This window comes from Hirundo rustica, chromosome 11 (assembly GCF_015227805.2).
Source record: "Hirundo rustica isolate bHirRus1 chromosome 11, bHirRus1.pri.v3, whole genome shotgun sequence".
Classification (NCBI taxonomy): Eukaryota; Metazoa; Chordata; class Aves; order Passeriformes; family Hirundinidae; genus Hirundo; species Hirundo rustica.
In genome coordinates, this window is record NC_053460.1 from 15,894,894 (window position 1) to 15,917,009 (window position 22,116).

A 22,116-nucleotide genomic window follows, 5' to 3' on the forward strand; every position below is an offset into this window, starting at 1 on the left:
CTATTACTATCCCTGTAATTTTTTTTCCCCCCCACAGGAGTCCATTTGTTCTCTTCAGTGATAAAAAAAACCTTAGTCAAACTAAACTTCATTAATATATATATATGTTGAGTTATTTTTAACATAATTGTACCACAGTAATCTGTGTTCTTTCATTAAAATACTATAATCTGTGAAACTGCATACACTACCTGAAGTACAAAGACTGGTAAGGCATCCAGTTCCTCAATTATACTTCCATAGTATTCATTGATAGAAAAAACTGGTGCCTCATCATTTTTATTGATGATGTTGATGATGATAACTGCGTAATCCTCCCATTTCCCATCAGAGGCCAACAAGTGGATCTCATACATTTTTGTTTCTTCATAGTCCAGTGGTTGGGCAATGAAAATGGCTCCTGTTTCTGGATCTACATCCAGCACTCCTCCTGTGTTCCCAGCTGTGATCTGATACCGTAGTTTAGCATTTGTTCCTGTCAATTACCAAAAGTGTCAGGAAACACACATTTCTTGAAGTAGACTGATGGTGAGATGAAGCACAAGCCACACAATAACTGATTAGGGGTATTATTTTTATTTTATCGTTTCTGTGATCTTTTAAAACATGCGGCTATGTCAGATTACTTGCAGCATTTTCAATTCTGGTGTGTGCAATTGTAGTTTGTCTCTACAAAATGCATCTCTGCCATGAAGTCATAATTCTGTTTGTACTTTATTGAGAGGGCAGAAATGCAGTGGCCTATATCCATCACATCAGGTGCCCTGTCCAACACTATAGAGGAGATTTACAGGCAGTCTAAGTACCAAACTAAAAGTTCCTTGAGTAGGTAAATCCTTCTGCAGTAGATCTTCACCACATTTGCCTCAGCCTCCTACAGACTGGGAGGAATCCAGTGCAGTCAGGATTTCCTTGCACTTCACAAACACACAGGGAACAGTCCTTGGGACTTGTGCAACAACAAAAAAAGCAGTTTCACCATACAGTGAAGATGAATTAGCAGTGCTCCACGGTCAGAAGATGGAAACATGTACTGATCCCTCTCTCTTTTAAGAGCACTGGTTATGTACTTTTATATGATTATCAGCTAAATTTCTGGCTGATTTGTAGATAAAATAGTGTGGCTAAAATTCATCATATGCATTTAGGAAGTCTAGATTCAAATAAAACAAACAAAACAAACTATACTGTCCATCATAGACAAAGCAAAATCATCTCACTGAAATCAAATCTGAGTTATTCTAGTTAAACAGGACATTTTCATTGGCACCTATTTGTAAGAAAATTATCTGATCTATAAAAAATTTGTATCTGTGGGAACAGAAATTATCTCCTATTATCCCACACCAGTGCATGTCTCCTGAAATAAGAGATTGTGCCTCACAGCTCTGTTATGAACTAATGCTCATGCCTGATCAGTGCACACTTAAAGAAGTTTTAAAATCTAGAGACAGAACGACATTTCCCTTTCTCACACCACCAAATAAGTCTTGGTGTGCTGAGATCAACTGGTTTGTATGCTGGACAGAGCTGTAGAGGATTGCAGTGCTTTACCTTCATCCTCATCGTTAGCACTGACTGTCAGGACAGTGGATCCCACATCCTGGTCCTCGTCCACATTCACCTCGTAGACGCTCTGGGCAAACAGGGGCTGGTTGTCGTTCACATCGCTGATGGACACACGCACGTAGGCCGTGTCTGCAGAGACAGGAGCCAGAGACTCAAACCCCAGCTGTGCCACTTCTGTCAGCTACAATCCCTTCACCTGTCTGCCTGCACATTCAATGAGGACAAATATGTAGGCAATACAGAAACAACCCTTAGGGTTGTAGACTGTATGTACACCAACATTACTCAAAAGCACTTGGGTATCAAATAAGTGTCACATCCAATTTGTTCAAACACATACTACATGAATAATTGAAGCCTAATATGGCAGCTGTACAGTGTTTAGTCATAACTTTTCATCTTGAAGCCACAAAAAATTAATTTTAAGTTTTTATTTATGCAGGGTGATCAATTGAGAAAAGGATTTTCAATCTTGCACATTCCTGCTTCATAATTACTTTGGACTGAATACCATACCATATGCAGTGCTTTGAGAAACACTTGCACTGCCCAAAGATTTGCATCCTATAGATAACAGGCACACCATTGCTAGCCAGAAAACACTCTCTAAACTCTAAATATGAAGGCCTGTAGGGTTTTTTCCCCCCCCATAATAAAAAACTTGCTTGATCATCCTGTAAAGCTTATCTTCCAGCTCTGACACAACTGTCACACTGATAAAAAAGTAAAAGCCACCATGCAATCAGGATAACAGACACACTTTCACAAGGCATGAAAACAAAAGGAAATTGTCATTTAATCTCGTATTTCAGAGCTTCTGTTTCTAGACACAATCTAAGTAATATCACACTTACCACAGCCATCTATCTCTTACCAGAGTTGGGCTTCCCATGCTTTCCAGGTCGAGCTGATTCAGACCCATCCATGGACTTGACTTCCAGAAGGTAGGAGCCCTTCTCCTCCCTGTCAAACACCGAGGTGGTGTAAATGGAGCCTGTCTGGGGGTCCAAGCGGAAACAGGTGTAGTCTCTGCCACTGTCATGTAACAGGGAGTAAGTTATCTACAGGATTAAAAATAAGTTGTTAATGTATACTTTCCTTTTGCTGAATACTTCACAACTAGAATGGTATGTAAAGAGAAGAACTGTCCCATGTCTGAGTACTTAATCAGACCAAGGAATCTGGGTAAAACTGCAGCTTCAGCAATCTGGTCTAAAGCCAGTTAACTTTCTTGACTGCTGATCTGTAAAGGAAAATAATTTGTCTAATCAGCACATGTTTGTACAGTGCTTGCACTGCAGCACTCAAACTCAGCCCAAGATCCCAAGTATTTCTACAACAGCCAGAGGTGAGCTGCATTCAAACCTGCTCAGGATCACAGACCATGTTCTACCCACTATTACATGCATGGTTTTGTGACTTGACTTTGTGACTCAGCTCCCACTCTTGTTCTAAAGATGTGTTTATTTTCAAGTTTTTTAATCAGCAAGGAATACATTGTCTTTGGGCATTAACTTGCCATATTTTGTCAGGACTCAGTTTGCAGTAGTGCCAATGATTTCCAACTCACAGAAGCTTTTAACACAGCTTTTCTTCCATTCATTTTACCAATCTCATTTTAGGTCTGTATAGAACTTTCCCAAACAAGAGAATTTTACAGAAAGCATTTCAACTAAGCTACAGGCTGTGTAAATATTTCCTCTTTGTTTTCTGCCTCACACCTACAAGTTTTAGTTGCATTTTTCACATGGCAACACAGAACCATGTAATTAACTACTTTACTTCATTCTACATTCCCCTATTAGTCATCCCTTTTCTAGGCTGAAGTTTTCCAGACTATTTAGCCATTGCTCATGCAGAAGTTATTCCACAGTTATTTCATCAGGGGAGATGAAGGTCCCCACTTTCTTACCTCACCATGCTGACCAAGGTCAAGGTCGGTGGCAGACACCTGAGTGACAAATGTCCCCACATCAGCTCCCTCTGTTACTGAGGCCTCATATATGGATGAAGTGAAGAATGGGACATTGTCATTGACGTCTAGAACATCGAAAAGAGCACACAGAGAGAAAACTATAAAACTTTGAAGGACAGAAGTGCAGGATTATACTGTGACATCACTGAACAGCTCACACACCTGTGACATTAACATAGACCGTGGTGAATGCTGCCAGAGGAACTGCAGCCACGTTCTGTGCGCGCACCCGCAGCAGAAAGCTCTTTGTTGTTTCAAAATCCAGTGGCTCAGCTACCAGGATTGAAGCAGAACCATCCTGTCTGTTTGGAGTCAGGTAGAAACGAACTGGCATGTTGGTCTCTGGGACAAGCCCCTCTTCCAGGTTGTAGGTGACACGGGGATCTCCAAGGGGAGAAGTTGCTTTGATTGTCTGCACAGTTCAAAAAGTGTGTGTAATCAACCCTTTTGTAAGTACAGCAAGGTTTTTAAAAGCTTTAGTGTTGCGATCCTCCCAGATATTCAGCTCCAAAGCAAAACTTGTAGAAAAGCTAATTTATTTAAGCAAATAAACAATGTTCAGTTCCTCTGCAGCCTGAGAGCTACAGACAGACAAACAACCTTACCAAAATTGAGGCATCCCGTGTTGTATTCTCTGGAATAACAACTTCATAGCTGTCTCTTTCCCACTGTGGGGGCTGGTTTTTTGCACTGGTTACAGTTACAGCAAGTTCAACTTTACTGCTCCTGTTGCCTCCATCTGTAGCAGTAATCTCTCGTATTATAGATGACTTCTGAACAGTAAAAAATGTTTCATTACAGAAGGTTTTGAGCAGGCCTCCAAAATATATTAATACAAAAAATTAAAGGTACAGTGTAAAAAAACCTTCACAGAAGAAAAAAAATCTGAAGCTGAATTCAAAATATGAACTAGGTGTAAATTTGATGAAAATCTTCTATTTTGTTACTGAAGGTGGTTGGCAAATTTTGCTGTATGCCTCAATAAACCTAAGCAAATGTCACACAAAATTTAAAATCAAATGGAACCAAAAAACTCACTTTGTGGAGGCCCTGAGTTCTTAAGCTTACCTGTTAACAGTTCTTGTTATTAGGTCTGTAGGGTTCTTAGATTCATTGAAGAAAATACATTAAAAGGACACACCTTCAAACTTTTGTGTGTCAGTTACTTAGAAGTTAAATGTCAGTATTAAAAAAATATCTATGTAAAGACTGACATCTACAACAATAGTTCCATTCCAAAACAAATTACTTTAAAACCTGAAAATATCAAACTGCTTGTGTAGGTCTTCAGAAATAGCTGAAACTGATCAATTTATCATAGCTACATTAATTATGCTTTCACCTTCCTGAGGGACAGCTAAGCTTAATGCACCACAATGGACACAGATCAAGTTGGGCATTTGTATTAGGACCAAAATTTCACACTTGTTCCCATTCAGGTTTGTGTCTTGACTCATTGCCTGTTGGCACAATAAAGTCCTACACTTGGGTTCTTGCTCCCTGCTTATGACCTCAGCCCTTGGGATCAGCAAGCCAAAGCCAGGGAAATCGGAAGAGCAAGTCTCAGAGGCAGTGCTGTGGCTGCTGCTACCCAGCTGAAAACTCTTATGCAATTCACAGTCCATGAAGCCAACAATTAAAAGCTTTAGACTCATGTTTAATTTAAATAGATGTATTCATCATTTAACCTGAAGGGGTAACCCAAACTCGTGACCTCAGTCCCACCTGTGATATATTGAAATAGACAGCATAAAAAGGAAAGCAAGCACCATACCTGAGATATGGGTTGGTTCACAAACACCCAGCCTGTGGTAGGATTAATCTGTAAATAATTTGGTTCATCACTTGCTATGGAATATGTAATGGCAGCATTTGAACTGTAGTCATCATCACGGGCTGCGACACGCAGGAAGCTGGTCCCAACTCTAGTGTCCTCTCTGAGGAAATCTAATGTAAGGAAAGGATATTTCAAACTGATCATTCATTTGCTAAATTGCCATGGACATTTTTGTAAGTCATAAAGAAATATCTGCCATGCATTATTACTTTAGTATAATTTTCTCTTCCTTGGAACAATGGCCACACACACAGAGTATTTTAAAGGGCTGCTATCCCTCCAAAGCTACAGATCATATCTGAACTCCATATTACCCCATTCATAACCTGGAATTCTTATAAGATACTTCTTTTAACTGTATTTTAACTCAAAGAATAATTGCTCTGTATGAATGACATGGCTATTGTTCAAAGGAACTTTCCCATAAGGCAGGCCTATGAGCCAAGGCTGTACATCTTACATCACACATTATACACAGTAACAGTTCTGCAATAAATAAGCCAAGTGTATCTCTGGATGCACCAAAATTTATCATATATTCTACTGCCAGGATAAGCAAAAACCAAAATCTGAGACATGGGATAGGCAAAAAACCAAAAATCTGAGACATGGGGTACGCTCACACTCAGGGCACTGAAACTCTATCCAATGACTCTCAATTACATTCATAGTGGGTGTTTTCAAATCTGGGGTCATTGTCATTCTGGTCCAGGATGACAACATTGATCTGACATATTCCAATGAGTGGCTCGGCTGCCTGATCTGTTGCTGTCACAGTGATGGGATATTCCCTCTGCTTTTCTCGATCAAATACCTGAGCAGTTGTCAGAACTCCTGAAAACAAATTAAATAACAAAGAGTTAAAATTCTGTGCATCTGGCAATATTCTACATGCAGATGTTTATTTTTCTGTCAGTCCATTGGGATACAATGCAGTAGGTTAAGTACACCTATAACATTAGCTTCAGGTTCAAGGATTCAACCCCGAGATTTCACAATTGCAACAGCTGACATTGTATTGCTCAGGCAAACTCAAACTTACATGTACACACAGCAGGAATCTGAATTAGAAAATTAATTAATTTTCTAATGAAATTAATTTATTTAATTTATTCAATAAATAAACTTACATTACAATTTAAGTTTAAAAAATGGAGTTAAGTACAAACTAAGAGAATGAGTTTCTAAAAATAGTATTTCTTTTGAAAAGCTGTAAGTATAGGGTAAAGGAATGTCTCATATTTTTATCCTCCAGAAATTCAGCCTGAACTTAGTTTTGGCCTTCTAAGATTTAGTTCCTTTGCTGTAAGACTACTATCATTTGGATAAATCACTTATTATGCCATTAGCAATGTTGTAAGACAATGTGCACTTAAAATAAGTTGGGTTTTTTAAATCCAGTTACAAAATCACACAAGTTACTTAACAAAGCAGAACTTCTTTTCAAGGAAAACATCAGTTTCAGTTCAGAACTGGACATGTATGAAGCAGTTTCATGGAGAACTTCTTCATGCAGTTACTACAGTTTCTATTTGGTCTGCTGTCAAAACACTAAATGAAAAAGTAGGAAGTCTGATTTGATCTAAGCCTTTTCTCCAGCAGTGGTACAAGGTGGTTTCTCCATGCCATTATCAGTTCTGACATTTGCTTTACCTGTGTCAGGATGAATGCTAAATGCTGGTGGGACACCATCTCTGTGCATCAGGCCATATTTCACTCTACCATTGGCCCCTTCATCAGCATCAGTGGCTTCAACCTGCAGAACAACAGTTCCCGACGGCTGATTTTCCAGGACAGAAGCATGTTCCCGATAATACTGGCACTAAGAGAGGGGAGGTAAAGAAAGAAAGAAAAACTTTAAAAAGAGAAAAAAAAATCAAGGACTTCCCTTGCCATTTGATTTAAAGATATACTAGCAGGGAAAGAAAACCAATTAATTCGCTACACTTGCATCACCATGCTCTGCTTTTAAAGTTTTATCTGTACCATGATTAATTGAAATTTCCGTTGCTATTTTGTGGTTATACAAACAACACACAACTTGAGGCCACTGAGCATCTCCAGCTAATGCAAGTATTTGGAGAAAAAGTTCAAGTTGCTTTCAAATGGAAATATTTTTCTGTATTAGCAAAGGTCTAATAAAAAAGAGGGTATACACTTGCCCAAAGCACAGAATTGTTTTGATCAAAAAGGGATTTCTACATGAAGGAACTTTGTCAAGGAGAGGTTACTGAGAATTTCTAAGACTGACATGAATAGCTGCTGGCTTTTCAAAATACGCAACATTGCTCATCAACATCTGATGTGCCATTAGCACCGCACCTGAAATTTGTAGACAACAGATCTTTAATACGACTTAACATTCCAAAACCAAATGCAAGCATTGATTTTTTTACTGTACTTCACTATTTAAGCTAAAACATTCATTCTTCATTCATTACTTCCAGACATGCAATCATCAAAGGAAGCCCATGTAATTTAGAGAGGTATTCTGGAGTATCCTGGAACAAGCCCACTGCACAGACAGCTATCCCCATGGGTTCCTGCTCAGATGTGTCACATGGGATCTCCAAAAGGGCTGCACTTGGCCTCACCCTCTGAAGTGCCAGAGATGAGGGGTGGTTCAGGGAACAGACAGGAGCTCACAGGAGCTGCTCTGCCACAAGAGCAGAACAAACTCTGAAAGCCTTAGGGAGGGATGGAAAAGAAGAAGACAGGACGCAGAGGGAAGCAGAGCGGCTCTAGAGCAGCTCACCTGCAGTGCCAACTGTGTTAAAATATTTTTACACAGTCCAGTACAAATGACAGAGGCTCCTATATTTACCTTCTGAAAGACAGGTTTGTTATTGTTGACATCATCGATTTTCACAACAACCTGGGCAGTACTCGTGAGAGGATGGGGCCCTCCAGAGGCATTATCATCAGTAGCTGTGACATTCAGAACATATTCTGTTCCCTGCAGCTTAGGAAGTGGGCTTGCACGAAGTCTAACCAGCCCTGTAAAAACAACGGGTTGTGGGGCTTTGCTGCATTAACCCATTCCCATTATTCTTCTCACCAGTAAGCATGACAACAAAGCATTCTGGCTTGCCTATTCACCAATAAACCATAAAGCTGTGCTGTTTAATTTAACTACGGTGTTTTTACTGCAGTCCCACATTAAAACAAAATTAAGCCATCACAACAGGTTCGTCTACAGAACAAACTGAGCCAAACAGCCACAGCTCAGCTGACCTGCACATAATGGCATTCATCCATCTGCAGCTGCCATGGACAACTCAGCTGAAACTACTTCAAGTTTACCTTCCTGCAGCTCAGTCACAGCAGCACTGGGCCACAGAGGCTGAGAAACCTTTCTGCCACCCTCAGAATTCCCCATAGGACACACCCTGCTGGGTGGGACACAGAGGCACTGGCAGAAAGAGAGGTGCTATGAATGCAAAAGGGACCACAGCTGCCTGAGATCCTGCAGAAAGGGGCTGCCATTCTTTTGCTCCGCCATCCATCACATCTGTTATTCATCAGGAATAATCACAACTGTCATCACAACAGAGTACTTTCACAGCATCAGTGTCACTCAGTTTGCTTGAAAATGTATTGCTTTAACTAGAGCACTTATCTTTGACACTTCTCCATTTTACCACCACAAGAGGGTACAGACTATTCCCCTGGCATCATTCCTGAAAAGAAACTGCTGTAAGCCACTGTATAAAATTTTATTGGTTTATTCAGCAACAAAAGCCTAAGAGTGTTTTGGAAAAAAAACGCTAATGTTTTTAAAGTAAAGTTTCAAATACTATAAAATTAATTGACAGAAAAGTATAAATGTACCTATACATGATTTTCTATATTAAAACTGTAGAGCTAATCCCAAGAGATGCTATCAATCACACGTTAAGATGCTTTGACCAAAAAAAAAAAAATCTGTTTCTTACAAAAAAGATTTTCAGAAGTGTCATATTAATGCTGAAGCATTCAGACACTTTCAAAACCTTTGCTCCTCTTCAGGTGCCAAAGCGTATGTAGAAATTTAACTCTTGGAACCTGCAACTCTAAGTCAGAAAGGACTTAAAGGAGCTCAGAGTAAACTCAGGATCATGATTCAATGATTGCAAGTTACCTGCAATATTTTTGGGAACATTTCAAAACCTAACATTAATACTACAAAACCATGATTGCATTGAAATTAAAATATCATGTTAAGTGAACTCTATGAAATAAAGTGAAGTAATAACTAAGGGCAGCTTACTCCTTCCTATATATTCAATGCTTTGGAAAATCTAAGTTCAGATTCAAAATACAAAGTAGTTTAACAGAAGTTAATTAAGTTACTTCAATCCTTCAATGGGATTTCAACTTGTTTGCCTGTTTCAATCTCAAAACATCCTCTTCTGTTTTTACAAGCAATCAACAGCAAATAAATCCTATTAACTTAAAGGGATATGCCAGCCTCTCAAATGTTGGTGTTTGTGCAATTATTTTTATTCATTTATTTTTCTAATAAGGACACCAATGTAGTGGGAACCTTTTTTCTTCTCACATTTTGAAAATATGTGACTATTGAAAAGAACTTAAAAAGATGTAAAAATTGGCATTTCAGAACAAATACCTTAAACTGCAAAGTATTCTCTGCACATCTTTTTTTCTCATGCATGCAGTATTCTTGGCTAAACAACACTGCTCATGTGAATGATTTTAGCCTTAAAGGAAAAATATACTTCTTTAGTTGAGATTTTATATACTCTTACCCTCACTGAAATAAAACAGTGGTAGTCTCATTCCACCTACAAACATGTAATTTTGTTTTAGCATGACACAGGTAAGTTCAGTCAAGAAATGTTTGCTCTCACCAGCATGATCAGGACATTCACACAAGCATGGGGTGGGAAAAGCCTCATTTAAAATCCCAGATGTCCAATTTCTTATATTAAATTCTATTCAGATACTTGTCTGACATTTTGGAATGTCACCCTGTTATCAATAATAACATTCTCTATTAAGTTACTGTCTCTTAAGCTGTTATCTACAATAATGTCCTCTATTAAGTTACTGACTGAAAGCAAACACTGAACAGGTAAGAGAGATCAATTATACACAGATTCTAGGAAATTATACCACTTTTTAAATATTATAAGAGAATATATGCATTCTTTCCATGCACTTTTTAAAATTAGGCTTCAAAGGCAGTATATGCTATTCAGTTTGACAGTAAGACCAAATTCAAGGTGCATCACAACAGAATCAACATTAAGACCACAGCAGCAAAGAGCTAATATATAATTACCTTTCTTACGGTCGATAACAAAGTTCCCTTTCTGATTCCCAGACAGAATATCATATGTCACACCATCTCCATCAGGATCAACAGCATTAACTGTGGCAATCAGCGTGTTTGGGCCTGCATCTTCAGAAACAAAGCTCCTGTAGCTGTTAAAACACCCAGACAACAGCAGATCCATGAATTTAACCAGGATATAACCTACAGAGAACTCAGCTTTACAACACTTACCGACTACCTGTTCAAAGGGCACTGCAGGAATTTGTAATTTTCTAATACAATTACTCTGACATGATGCTCTTTTTTAAGCAGTGAAATTATAGCATTGATGATCTATCCAACCATCCACATCTTTCTGTTGTTACCCCCACATTTCCACTCCAAACTTCCAGCAGTACCACAGCCTTGAAGATGAGCTGTGCAACAAGACTTATGCTAAATGCAGAATTCACTTGGGGTTTTTTAATTAAAAAAAAAAAAAGCTTCCTGATTCACAGCCTCCAACCAAAGACTTGCTAAGATAAAGCAGTTCTCGTTACAGCACTTTCTGACAAAAGCCCTCAAAAGACTCCAGTGCAGTCCTTGCCCCAGCAGGACTGAGATAGAGTGAGATGTAGAGGATATGTGCATAATGTCAGTTTTACAGAAATCTCTGCTCAGGTCCAGACACATCACTGACATTGTAAGCTCTTAAGAGGCATTATCAGCCTAAGCTTAATGCTCTCTGGAGTAGAAAAGCTCCCTGCTTTAGCAAAGTCCCAAATATTTATTATTTTATCTGAGTGGATTGAGCATGTGTCAGACTAAGCATCCACCAGGGCTGTCCACAGCAGATATCCCAAAACTCAGCTGGAAGAATGAACTGCAGCTGGCTGTATCCAGCATCACACAGATGCACCACTGGGTCACAGTGCTTATGGACACACTGCTCTCATATGCTGAAAACAGGAAAAAAATTAAAGAGAAAGAAAATGGATGCACAGAAAACTTTTCCTTCACTTTTGTTGTCGAGGTATGTGTGTTTTCTATGAAACCTCTAGTAAAACAGCTTCTTTTCTTCCCTCAATTTCATATGCAATGAAGTAAGAGAAGTAAATCATTCTGGTTTAGCTCAGTCACCACCCTCAAGACACTGTCTTAACTCTGCATCTCAAAAGCAAATGAACCGTAATTCTGATAATTTTTTTACATGAAATACAGTGAGAGAGGAGCTCAGAAGAGATCTCTTAAGAAAGAGAAAGCAAAAACTGACAACATGAAACAGAGTGGTAGCCTTAAGCATTTCATAACTGAGATAAAGAATAACCGATGAAAGAGAGCACATGGCAAGGAATCATGAGTTTATACTGGGCTGTAAATATGTTTGAACAAAGGGCTGGAAGGACAACATCATCACCTAGATTTGTATTGGACTGCCACAGAGCACAACATTAACTGCAAACAGTCTCTCAACGGGCCTCAACTTACATGTGTTCACAATTCATGGAAAATTTCAACTAAGTTTTGTCTGAAATGTACCTCTGGGTTCGAGATTTTTTTTTAATAACAGGAAAGAGAAAGCAAAATCAAAGCCTAGTTAAATAAAAGCTTGAGATAATTTGTATTCGAGGAGATGAATTCAGTTCTAATGCCTATCTACATGTACATACGACAGTAGTCTCCCTGCTATTGCACAGAGAATAGAAAAGCTTCTTGGGAAGGTTTGGAAATTTAAAATAATATTAATTTTAATCATATTCTTCAGTAAACTTTAAGTACAAGAGCTAGCAGGGTTTTTTGTTTGTTTTTTTTTTTTTAAATATGTTTTGTTTCCAATTTGTTACAGATGTTTACAGCATCTTAAATAATATCACTCACTTCTGATTAAAATATTAGGAACAGATGTAGATAAACATTCAGTATCTCTGAAAAGTAAAAGAAATAAATAAATGAAAAATAGGCATCAGTGGAAGAGTGAGAAACATAAACCTGGTTTAGTATTTGAGAATAGAGAGATTCAATAATAAATTGCAAAATATCAAATTTTCCAAGCCATATCTCCTCAGCAATGTTTAGAAAAGAAAGGAAGGCACAAGATTTTGAAGCCAGAGGTTATCTGCACATAAAACAAGGACTGTCAGAAAGCTTTGATGTTTTGTTCAGCTAAACCCCAAGCTTAGCATCATTGAAATCTTTGCCTCAGTTTTGTTCTGAGCAACTTCTGCTGTCAAGAGTAGAAGGCTGGTGCAGAAGCTGACTGGAAATTCCATTACTAAGTCTCTAACATCAGTGCAAGTTTACAGTACAGGATTGCTTTGGATGCTTCTGAGTCCCAGCTATGGAAGAAAAGTGCTCACATATATTTAGAAGAAAAATATATATATATACATAGAGTTTGTAGGGCATGGGAGTTAGTGAAATTAAGTGAACTCCACTTAATGGCATTTATCTTGTGGGTTTTGTAATTCAGTTGCCATTTAGGATTGTGTCATCTAAGCATTTTTCTTTGACAGCTATAAACCAAGGATGCAGACTGCTGACACTAGTTTAAACTGCTTAATTAAAAGGCAAAATTCCCCCAAGTGTCTGGATGAGGACTGATGGCAACAGCCCTGTTGCCTGGTTTCTTCTGCCTCATTTCCTTTGGTGGTGAAGGAATGCTCCTGAACTGTATAATCTGAAATTACTGCACCATATCTTTCAGTACATACCGGAAAAAATCAAAGTGCAAGATCCATCAAAAGAGACTGTCTATAAACTACCTTGTTTTGTTTTTACTGGAGTCTCAGAGTCAAAATATCAGCCCACATTTGTCAGTCCAGCTCTCAGCTCTGATTGAACCAGAGCCAGTTACACCCTGTGAGCAGCCTTTCATCCAAAATACAAAAAGGAACAGTAAAAGATAACAGAGTCTGAAGAAGATGTATTTACACTGTCTGAGAAAACTCAGGTGCCTCGTCATTCACATTGGAGACATGGATCCTAACAGTTGCTGTCCCAGTCCTGGGCTCCTCCCCTTGATCTACAGCCATGATGATGAACTCATAGAGGTGGTTAGGGCGCTCATAGTCCAGCCGTGTCGCTGGAAAAATAGTGCCACGAGAAGTGATGCTGAAGTCTTGGCTCAGAGTGTAATACAGCAACTGGGCATTCTCCTCTGAGTCACAGTCAGTGGCTGTCACTGTTAGAAGAGAAGAGAAAGACATTGTGAAGATCAAAGTTAGTGAATGGGGATGATAAGTATATTTACTACTACTGTAGCAGGACTTGTCTTGGCACATGGTGCTTGAAATCAGTCAGAAAACTCTGCTGTTCCTTGTGCTTTTTAGTGAACTAACCCTTACTCAAAAATAAGCCCCTTTAAAAAACAAAAGTGGAGTCCCTGTGAGAATTTAGATGCTAGATCTTGACTTTGTTAAGAGTCCTGTACCATCAGGAATTTATTCCCACACAGAGAAGTATATTCTTGTGTCCACCTGACCTACACTGCTGACTTAAAATCACTCAGTTCACACACTGTGCAATTAAAGAGGGAATATTTACATGTATTATTCAACAGATACCCATTAGGTGTTTGTCAGATCCTATTCATAACCTACAAAAATCTATGCTAAAAGCACAGTTACCAGACAACTGACAAACTACCATTAGTACAGGATAAATCACTAAGTATAACGGTGGGAGGTTATAAAATCTATTTACTAAGGAAAAGCAATTTCCCTGCAGCTGAATTTCCTTTTCCCCCACAAGGTTTAGAGAAAGTTTATATAAGGGTTAAAGACTAATACAAGGCCCTTGTACAACTGCTTAATTGACACAAATTTGTTTTATTGCTACACTTTACAGAGCACAACCACCTGAAGCTCAAGTTCTTGGTCTCACTGGGAAGAAGTCTTGTCAAGCATCCAAACAAAACTTCACACAGAACAGTTAAACTGTACAAGATGCTTTTAATGCAAGAGAGCAGAACTCCTCCAGCAAGCCCACACAGAACTCTCAGAACAGGCAGAGAAGGTGAGCTGAGGTGTCCATAACTTCTGAGCCAGGATCACACTCTTCCTTCAAGAAATGTAGTAAGACGGCTACTATGAGCCTGCTGTTGTAATACCAACCACAAAAAAATTCTGTTGCTTCAAAATTCCATAAAGAAAATCTGTTTCCTTTGCCTTCCTGTCCCCCAAAATTGTTTGGGCTGCGGCAGTAGTAAATAACTCTGACATGAATCTACAGGGTGTCATTTGCCTTCAGAGAGCTGCAACTACCCATGCTGGGACAAATAATTTTGCTTTCTGAACTGAATGCTAAGTAGTACAAGTGAGAAAAATACAGTGAAGGTAATAAATGGCTTCAGGAGCACTAACCTTGGAGAAGTGCAGTTGTCATAGGAACTGTCTCAGGAACACCGACTTTGCTGTAAATCGACTGATGAAATTCAGGGGCACAATCATTCACATCTGTGATTACAACCAAAACCTTAACAGAGGAGAGGGGAATGTTAAACAGCAAAGTGAATGAAGGGAATGACCTCACTGCTCTGGAAACATCACATGGAAGAATTTCACAAAAACCTCCTTAGAGTCTTCAGCAGCTATCGGATAAGACATTTTTCTTAGATTGCTCTTTTTCTGCTGAGTGCCATTGAAATATGACATCCCAAGATACTAGCAATTGCCAAGTCCCTGACCCTGCAGCAATGTTTTCCACTCACCCTTCATCTCCATTGATTATTCCTTATTACTAATTTAAAGGAAAATGCACCATCTGCTTGCCAAGCACCCTTCTTCCATTATCTTATCTTGCAACACTTCTGTGATTTGTAACACTAAAAACTCTACCGCCAAGCATATTACATTTGAGCAGTATAAATCTCCAAGACCAAGTTCTGAATTCAATTACAGCAGCACAAATCAGATATAAGTGGAACTGATCTCCAGGGAAGTGGCCATAGCCCCAAGCCTGACAGAGCTCAAGGAGTACCTGGACAATGCTCTGAGGCACAGGGTGGCATTGTTGGGGTGTTTGTACAGGGCCAGGAGTTGGACTCAATCCTTGTAGGTCCCTCCCAGCACAGAATATTCTAGTAAATGGTTGGTTCTGGAAAACCAAGTAGGAGAGACAATTTTGCCTCTAACATCTTAACAAATGCTTTCTTATCCCTGTGTCAAATGTGAGCCCACAGTTGCACAGTTTACACTCCCAACAGTAAGGAATGTGTTAGGGAGCCTTTCTGGTGCCTCATCCTGCTGCACCTCATGCAGTTAGCTGAAGCATTCTGCATTACAGAGCACCAGGCAGAGGTGTATTCCATGAGCCTTGCAGAGAAGATATGCATAAGCTAGAGCTGCTCTCTCAACTATTGAGGTTGTAGCAGTGTAAAGCAGGTACAAGTTAAACTACCTCTAGGCTGAACATATTTGTAAAATCATCTCATAATCCTCTTTTGAGCCATATTTTTCCATCCTTCATCTTGTAGCACACAAGGGTGAACAGAAATGATCAGGCTCTGGTGTGCTCCAAGCCAGTGTTTGTTACGCTGGCATACTGCTTCCTGTCTCTGTGTCCTCACACCCGACCCTAATAATTCTGTCTCCAGTTCCCTATCTTATTTCCTGCAGCAGGAACAAACTCATATAGTATGATTTTCCTAGCTCAGTGAATCTCTGAATCCAAACAACTGTAATAACTATATTAAGAAATATTTTTGCTGTCAAACAGCTTTCTAAAATACCACAAACCATCAGTTTTTAATATCAGTGAATTTTTATTACTTTCTTGTTTTATGAGTTCACTTTGTATTCTTGATGCAAAATAAATAATTCTTTGTCCTGCCTTTGTTTTAGAGTGGAATAATCTCAAGTGTACCCCATACTTGTTGAAAGCAGAGCAAGACAAAACCTCATGTCTGGCTTGGCCACACCCATTTCCATGTGTTACCAGAAAAGGCTTGGGATCTATGATGGGATGGCATACTGACCCCTCAGAAACTTTCAGAGCATCTGCAAGAGTGGAATCTAAGAGTACCTAAAGCACTTCTCAACATCTCCCCAAAGACAGAAAGACTTTGAAAATGGCCAGCAGAGTGGCCAGCATGGGGAAACGGCATCTCCTGGTGAATCTGTGCAGAGCTCAAAAGGATGAAGGGAGATGGAAATGCATCCAGAGGGGAACACCTACCTCAGCAGCAGTGCTGGACTGCTCCTCGTCCTCCTCTGCCCTGACCAAAAGGAGGTACTGGTGCGGGTCACCTTCATAATCCACGCTCCGAGTCAGACTGATCTCTCCTGTTGCACGATCAATGCTGAACAGACCCCCAGGATTAGTGAGCAAACTGTAGCTCAGGGATTTCTTTTGATATGACACAGCAGTGACTGTAAGAAAGCTGCATTAAAAAAAAATAAAAAGAGAAGACTCAAGGACATAATACGACAGTCTGAAAAATGTGACAAAAGAGATGCGTATCAGAAATGACGGTGCAACCCTGCAGGTCTGCTCAGAGGTATCCTCAATGAAGTCAGTGACAGCTGTATTTAAACTCCAAATTCAAGCATTTTGTTACACAGTGGTTCTATCACCTTGGGGTTAAACAGATAAAGACAGGATTCTTGGAAGCAGAACACAGCAAGGATTAAAAATGCAGGAACAGAGGATTTAAATTTTGCTGCAACTGAATTTGCCTACTTCAACTTCCTTCTATGGTAGAGATGGTTTTTAGGCAGGAAACTAAAAAGATAAAGCAAGATGAAAAAGATTTGTTCTAATAACAGCACAGTAAGTTTGCTGCAGTCATGCCATCCTAAAGTTCCAACAGATAACTGCAGAAGGATAAAAGCCAGGCCCTAACAGCAGTGTGTGTTACAGCTTACACTGGACATGTATTTTTAGCTCATCTGGCACTATCTTTTTTCCACCGAAGTCCAATGCGTTTAAAGCCTTCAAGCGAAAACGCCCACTGTAAGAAGTAAAAGAAGAAATTTAGAAGTAAATATTTTTAAAGGATTTAAACCAGGAAACTATTTCCTCAAGTTCTCTTACTTTAACATGCAAGTTTCTTGGGGAAAAGAATTCCATCTCCCAGGAGAACATACCAACATGATCCTGTGGCAATCATAGTCACAAAAACACAAACTCATTTTGTGCAGACTCCTTTTTCCCCCCACGCAGCTGTGTCTCACTTCCCTCTGGTGCACTACTGAACCAATGGTCAGCACTGCTGTAGGTCACTATCTCACTTTAGTTTTCTCCTGTACTTTCCTGTGCTGAGGTCTCACAGGCAGTTTCAGCTGCATTCCTGCCAACAGGAATTGTTTTGCTCTCCCTCCAGCTCCCTGCCCTGCCCTGGCTGCATGTTCAAGCCACCTCTCCTCTTCTGCCAGCACTGAGAATCTCAAGGCCATGCTGGGAGCACATTTTACAACCCAACTGAAAACTTTTTTTGCCTTTTCTGTCTTTGTATCTCCTCGGCTCTGCCTGCCCAGGCAGCTGTAGCTCATTTGTGTTACAGGCAGAGCAAAGGAAGGGAAAGATTTGGTAATGCTCCTCTGCTCAGCAGCAGCCTTAAATCAGGCTCTAATTAGGAAATCCTAAACCCAGAAATCCAGTGCATGACAGCAACTCTGTCCTGGTTTGGTGAACCAAAACCACTACACTTGAATACCTGGGTAATTGGTCCAATTTAAATATGAGAACTTTAGGATTCTAAATGGATTTTCATGGCTATTTCTGGCCAGCATATTACAGAAACAACTTTCACACTTTCATTGTGTATATTTAAACCTTTTTAGATGTAATAACCACACAAAATACTTCATTCCTTTTGGATATTACCAAGTCATTAGATCAACTGACTAATCTACTATCATCTAAGGTGTGCAAACCTATTTCTAGTAGTAATAAAAAGTGATGAATAATTTTGTTTTTAATTCTAAACATTACTGAACCCAAGACAGCGGGTACCTGATATGTATTATAGTATTTTGCAGTTATTCCATTTCTTTTATGCCTGTGCAATTTAATTTTATTGAAGTTTTAAAGAATAAACCTTGTTATCTACTAATTTTTTTTTTTAATCTTAACAGTCCTTAGTTATTTAGACACTGCAAAACTGAATGTTGCAGACTGAACATTAACACCACAGATAATAGTTGAACTGCCACAGAAGGAACACACCGACTAGCCAAAGGTATTCTCAATTCAACTGGAAGAGAAACCATTTGCTGTACGAACAAAAGAGTTTGGAAAAGAAGGGACTGTGTATTGAGGTGGACTTGTGTTACTAACATTTTCAGTGATATTTCACTCTACGTGGTTATACAAAGGATGGAGAAATAAAATGACAAGTTCTGTGGCATCTTCATTTTATCTCAGTTTGTCATTATGATGAAGACAGGAAAAAGAATCTTGATTTTTCCAATTTTCACTTGGAGGAGAAGGCACTTCTCCAACTTTGACATGTAAAATAATGTATTCCTTCACACAAGATATCTTTCTTCATGATGTAACAGTACTAATTTGTATTCTGTATTTTGTTTGAAAATTAAGAAACAGTCAACATCTAATCCTTCCCATATCACTTCAAAAAGTAAGAAAGCACAACTATTCAATATCACTTTTCCCCGTAAAACTGTGACTAAAACAATGCATCATCAAACTGTGTCTGGATCACTTCTATTAAGAGACCTAAATTGCTTCTCACAGTATCTATTCCTGATTCACAAACAACACCAAGGCTCTGTGGAGATCAAACAGAAGTCAAAACCAGGACCACAACCTCACTGCATTATTTTGAGCTGTTACTTACGGTTCTCCTTGTGAGGTGCTCTCAGGAACATACACAAAGTATGACATGTTGGTGAACTGTGGTGGCCGAAATCCAGCAATTACAGAGACAGAAGCTGGGGACCCTCTGCTTCCAAGTTTATCTGCTGCCAGTACAGTCAGCAAATACTCCTTGTCCCTCACCAATGGCAAACCTGTTGTTCTAATCCAGCCAGTGTCCTTCTCAACTTCAAATCTGTCTTCACCACCTAAAAGGAACATGTCCACAAACTGTCATCAAGTGAGAACATTTTTACTTGATTAAAATTAGGAGGAGAATACACTGTCAATTCCCAAGTTGACTTTGGCTTAGGATCAGCATTCCAATTAAGGTTCAAAAGTTTGTTTAGAACTTAAAAATCAGTCATTACATTCATTGTTCATGATACATTTCAAAATTCCATTTCACTCTCTAGACAATTATCACTCTTTGAATTATAAAATGCTTTGGATTGGAAGGAACCTTAAAGCTCATCTCATTCCACCCCCTGCCATGGACACGGACACCTCCTATGCTCTGTGTCCAACCTGGCCTTGGACACTGCCAGGGACCCAGGGACAGCCACAGCTTCTCTGGGCACCCTGTGCCAGGGCCTGCCCACCCTCACCATATCCCACCTAAACCTACCCTCTGTCAGTTTAAAGCCATTCCCCCTTGTCCTGTCACTCCAGGCTCTTCTGAATGGTCTCTCTCCATCTTTCCTTTATCCTCCAAAACTTAGCTGTTGCTTGACCCCAAGTATCCCTAATCAGAGAGGTACTATTGCTCCCCATCTGCTCAAACACTTCTGAACTCTTACTAGAATTTCTAAAAAGGAGACACACAAAATATTATCACCGAATTTCTACAAGCTTTGCACAACCCAGATCTTTAAAAGTTTGTTACAAACGAAGCAGAAGCATGACTCCCACATGGGATAGGAACATTAACCCTCCTCTCCACCCAACAAACTAGTCCTCCAAAGACCATCTTACAAATGCAGTCCCCATTGCCACCCCCTGCCAAAGCCTTGGGATTACTGACTGCTCCAGCCCCCTCATCCCCAGGGATATATATGGGCAAGAACTCAACTTTGCAAAGAAATCTGTCCATACATCAATAAAAGCTGATTTTTCTCACACACAGAGCTGAAGGTTTATGAACCTTTTGCAGGAAGAAGGGAAAAGAAAGCTGAGGATAAAAAAGGTCACAAAAGTGAGGCATAACTCATGGAATGGGAGGGTTAAAAATTACCTTCCAAGAGAACATATTCTACAGTTCCATGGATCCCTTCATCTGCATCCACAGCAAGCAGCTTGTACACTTCAGTCCCTCGTGCAGCCTCAGGGGAAACCACAGCCAGGAAGGGGAAGGGCTGCATGGCCCATTCAGGGACGTTGTCATTCACGTCTGTCACTGTAAGGGACACGTGCACCAAGTACCAATCCTTCCCTAAAGGTCCCAGGAGAAGGGAGAAATCATTAGAGAGCTACTTCATGGCAGTGAGAGCAAGAAATGCATCATGACCCGAGTGCACACTTCCTGCAATACTGCTGGCACATAATCCAGAAAAACCTGGAGTCTGAAGTTCTTCTGGAATGAACAGAATCCAGACACAATGTGGGGAAGAAAAAACCAGCACAAGCACTGCTGAACTGGGGTCACCCATATCACATTCTTCTGAGATTGCTTCTTAGGGAAAAAAAAATAAAATAAAAATCACACATTCTTAAATTTTCCCACTTTAAATAACTGTTTTCTAAAAAGCGTTCGGGTTTTGGGGTTTTTTTCTGAACAAGGAAAAGAAAGTATCAAATGTTTCGTTTATGAAAAGTTACTGCAACTCTGAATTTTGAAAATTAAACACTTGTTGCCAAAAAATTCTAATCTACCCCAACCAGTGATTTGCCCTTCTATAAAGTTCACTGAAATCCTAATAGAGTTTTCACTTCTAGTTAAGTTTAATAATATTTAAACACATACAATTGAAATCCTGAAGAACAAACCACCACGAAATAGAACTATCACGTTTTCCAAAGATCAACGGCATAAGATCCTTAAAATTTGAGGAAAAAAATGTTTATTATACTTTTTCCATCATTAAATTAATCCATGAAACAGCAGAGCTCCTAACGAGTAGTAAGTACCAGCCAGGTATTGCTGAAAAGGTGGCTGAAAGGACAATTGAGACAATGATGAAGCAAAGGGGGTTTATTTAACTGATAATTATCAGTAATATTAGGGAGCCCAGTAAATGAAATTGAATTAAATGCAGGTCACATTTAATGCCTCCAGCTCCAGAAAAGTAAGCCCTGTGTGGCTCCAAAGGCAGCACAACTACCCTGGCACTGCACTGTGCTCCAGCCTGGAATGTGGCCCAGGTAAAGACAGCCATCTACACCTACAACACAGCTTATCCACAAGCTTAATAATGGATGTGATGTCAGAATTCTTAAAGGTGATGGTGTCAATACTTGATTTCAGTGTTGATTTATTATTCATACATTCATGAAAACACATAGATAAGCATTTATTTTCAAAAGAGCTCTATAGGAATTGAATTAACGTGCAAAAAGGACCATCTAAAACTACCAGTTTTAATTTAAATCTAATTAAAAATACAAAGACCCTAGTGTTTATGTATATCATGAAGTAGAAAGTGCTGCCAAAATATCCAATCTTGT

General features: G+C 39.4%; 1 protein-coding gene across 2 annotated transcripts in view; it reads right to left on the reverse strand.

The window, feature by feature from the left end:
• LOC120757993 (neural-cadherin-like) overlaps positions 1–22,116 on the reverse strand; it is a 60,978-nt gene that overhangs the window by 25,172 nt on the left and 13,690 nt on the right. For both annotated transcript variants that reach the window (XM_040075755.1, XM_040075754.2), the window contains exons 2-17: positions 20,687–20,884; positions 19,436–19,661; positions 16,813–17,017; positions 15,000–15,111; positions 13,570–13,819; positions 10,666–10,808; positions 8,206–8,378; positions 7,035–7,203; positions 6,045–6,215; positions 5,319–5,491; positions 4,150–4,317; positions 3,707–3,956; positions 3,482–3,609; positions 2,444–2,630; positions 1,555–1,698; positions 192–475 (exon numbers count right to left, since the gene is read on the reverse strand). In XM_040075755.1, the coding sequence (XP_039931689.1) occupies positions 192–475; positions 1,555–1,698; positions 2,444–2,630; positions 3,482–3,609; positions 3,707–3,956; positions 4,150–4,317; positions 5,319–5,491; positions 6,045–6,215; positions 7,035–7,203; positions 8,206–8,378; positions 10,666–10,808; positions 13,570–13,819; positions 15,000–15,111; positions 16,813–17,017; positions 19,436–19,661; positions 20,687–20,884 (2,981 nt within the window). The remainder of the gene's footprint in view (positions 1–191; positions 476–1,554; positions 1,699–2,443; positions 2,631–3,481; positions 3,610–3,706; positions 3,957–4,149; positions 4,318–5,318; positions 5,492–6,044; positions 6,216–7,034; positions 7,204–8,205; positions 8,379–10,665; positions 10,809–13,569; positions 13,820–14,999; positions 15,112–16,812; positions 17,018–19,435; positions 19,662–20,686; positions 20,885–22,116) is intronic.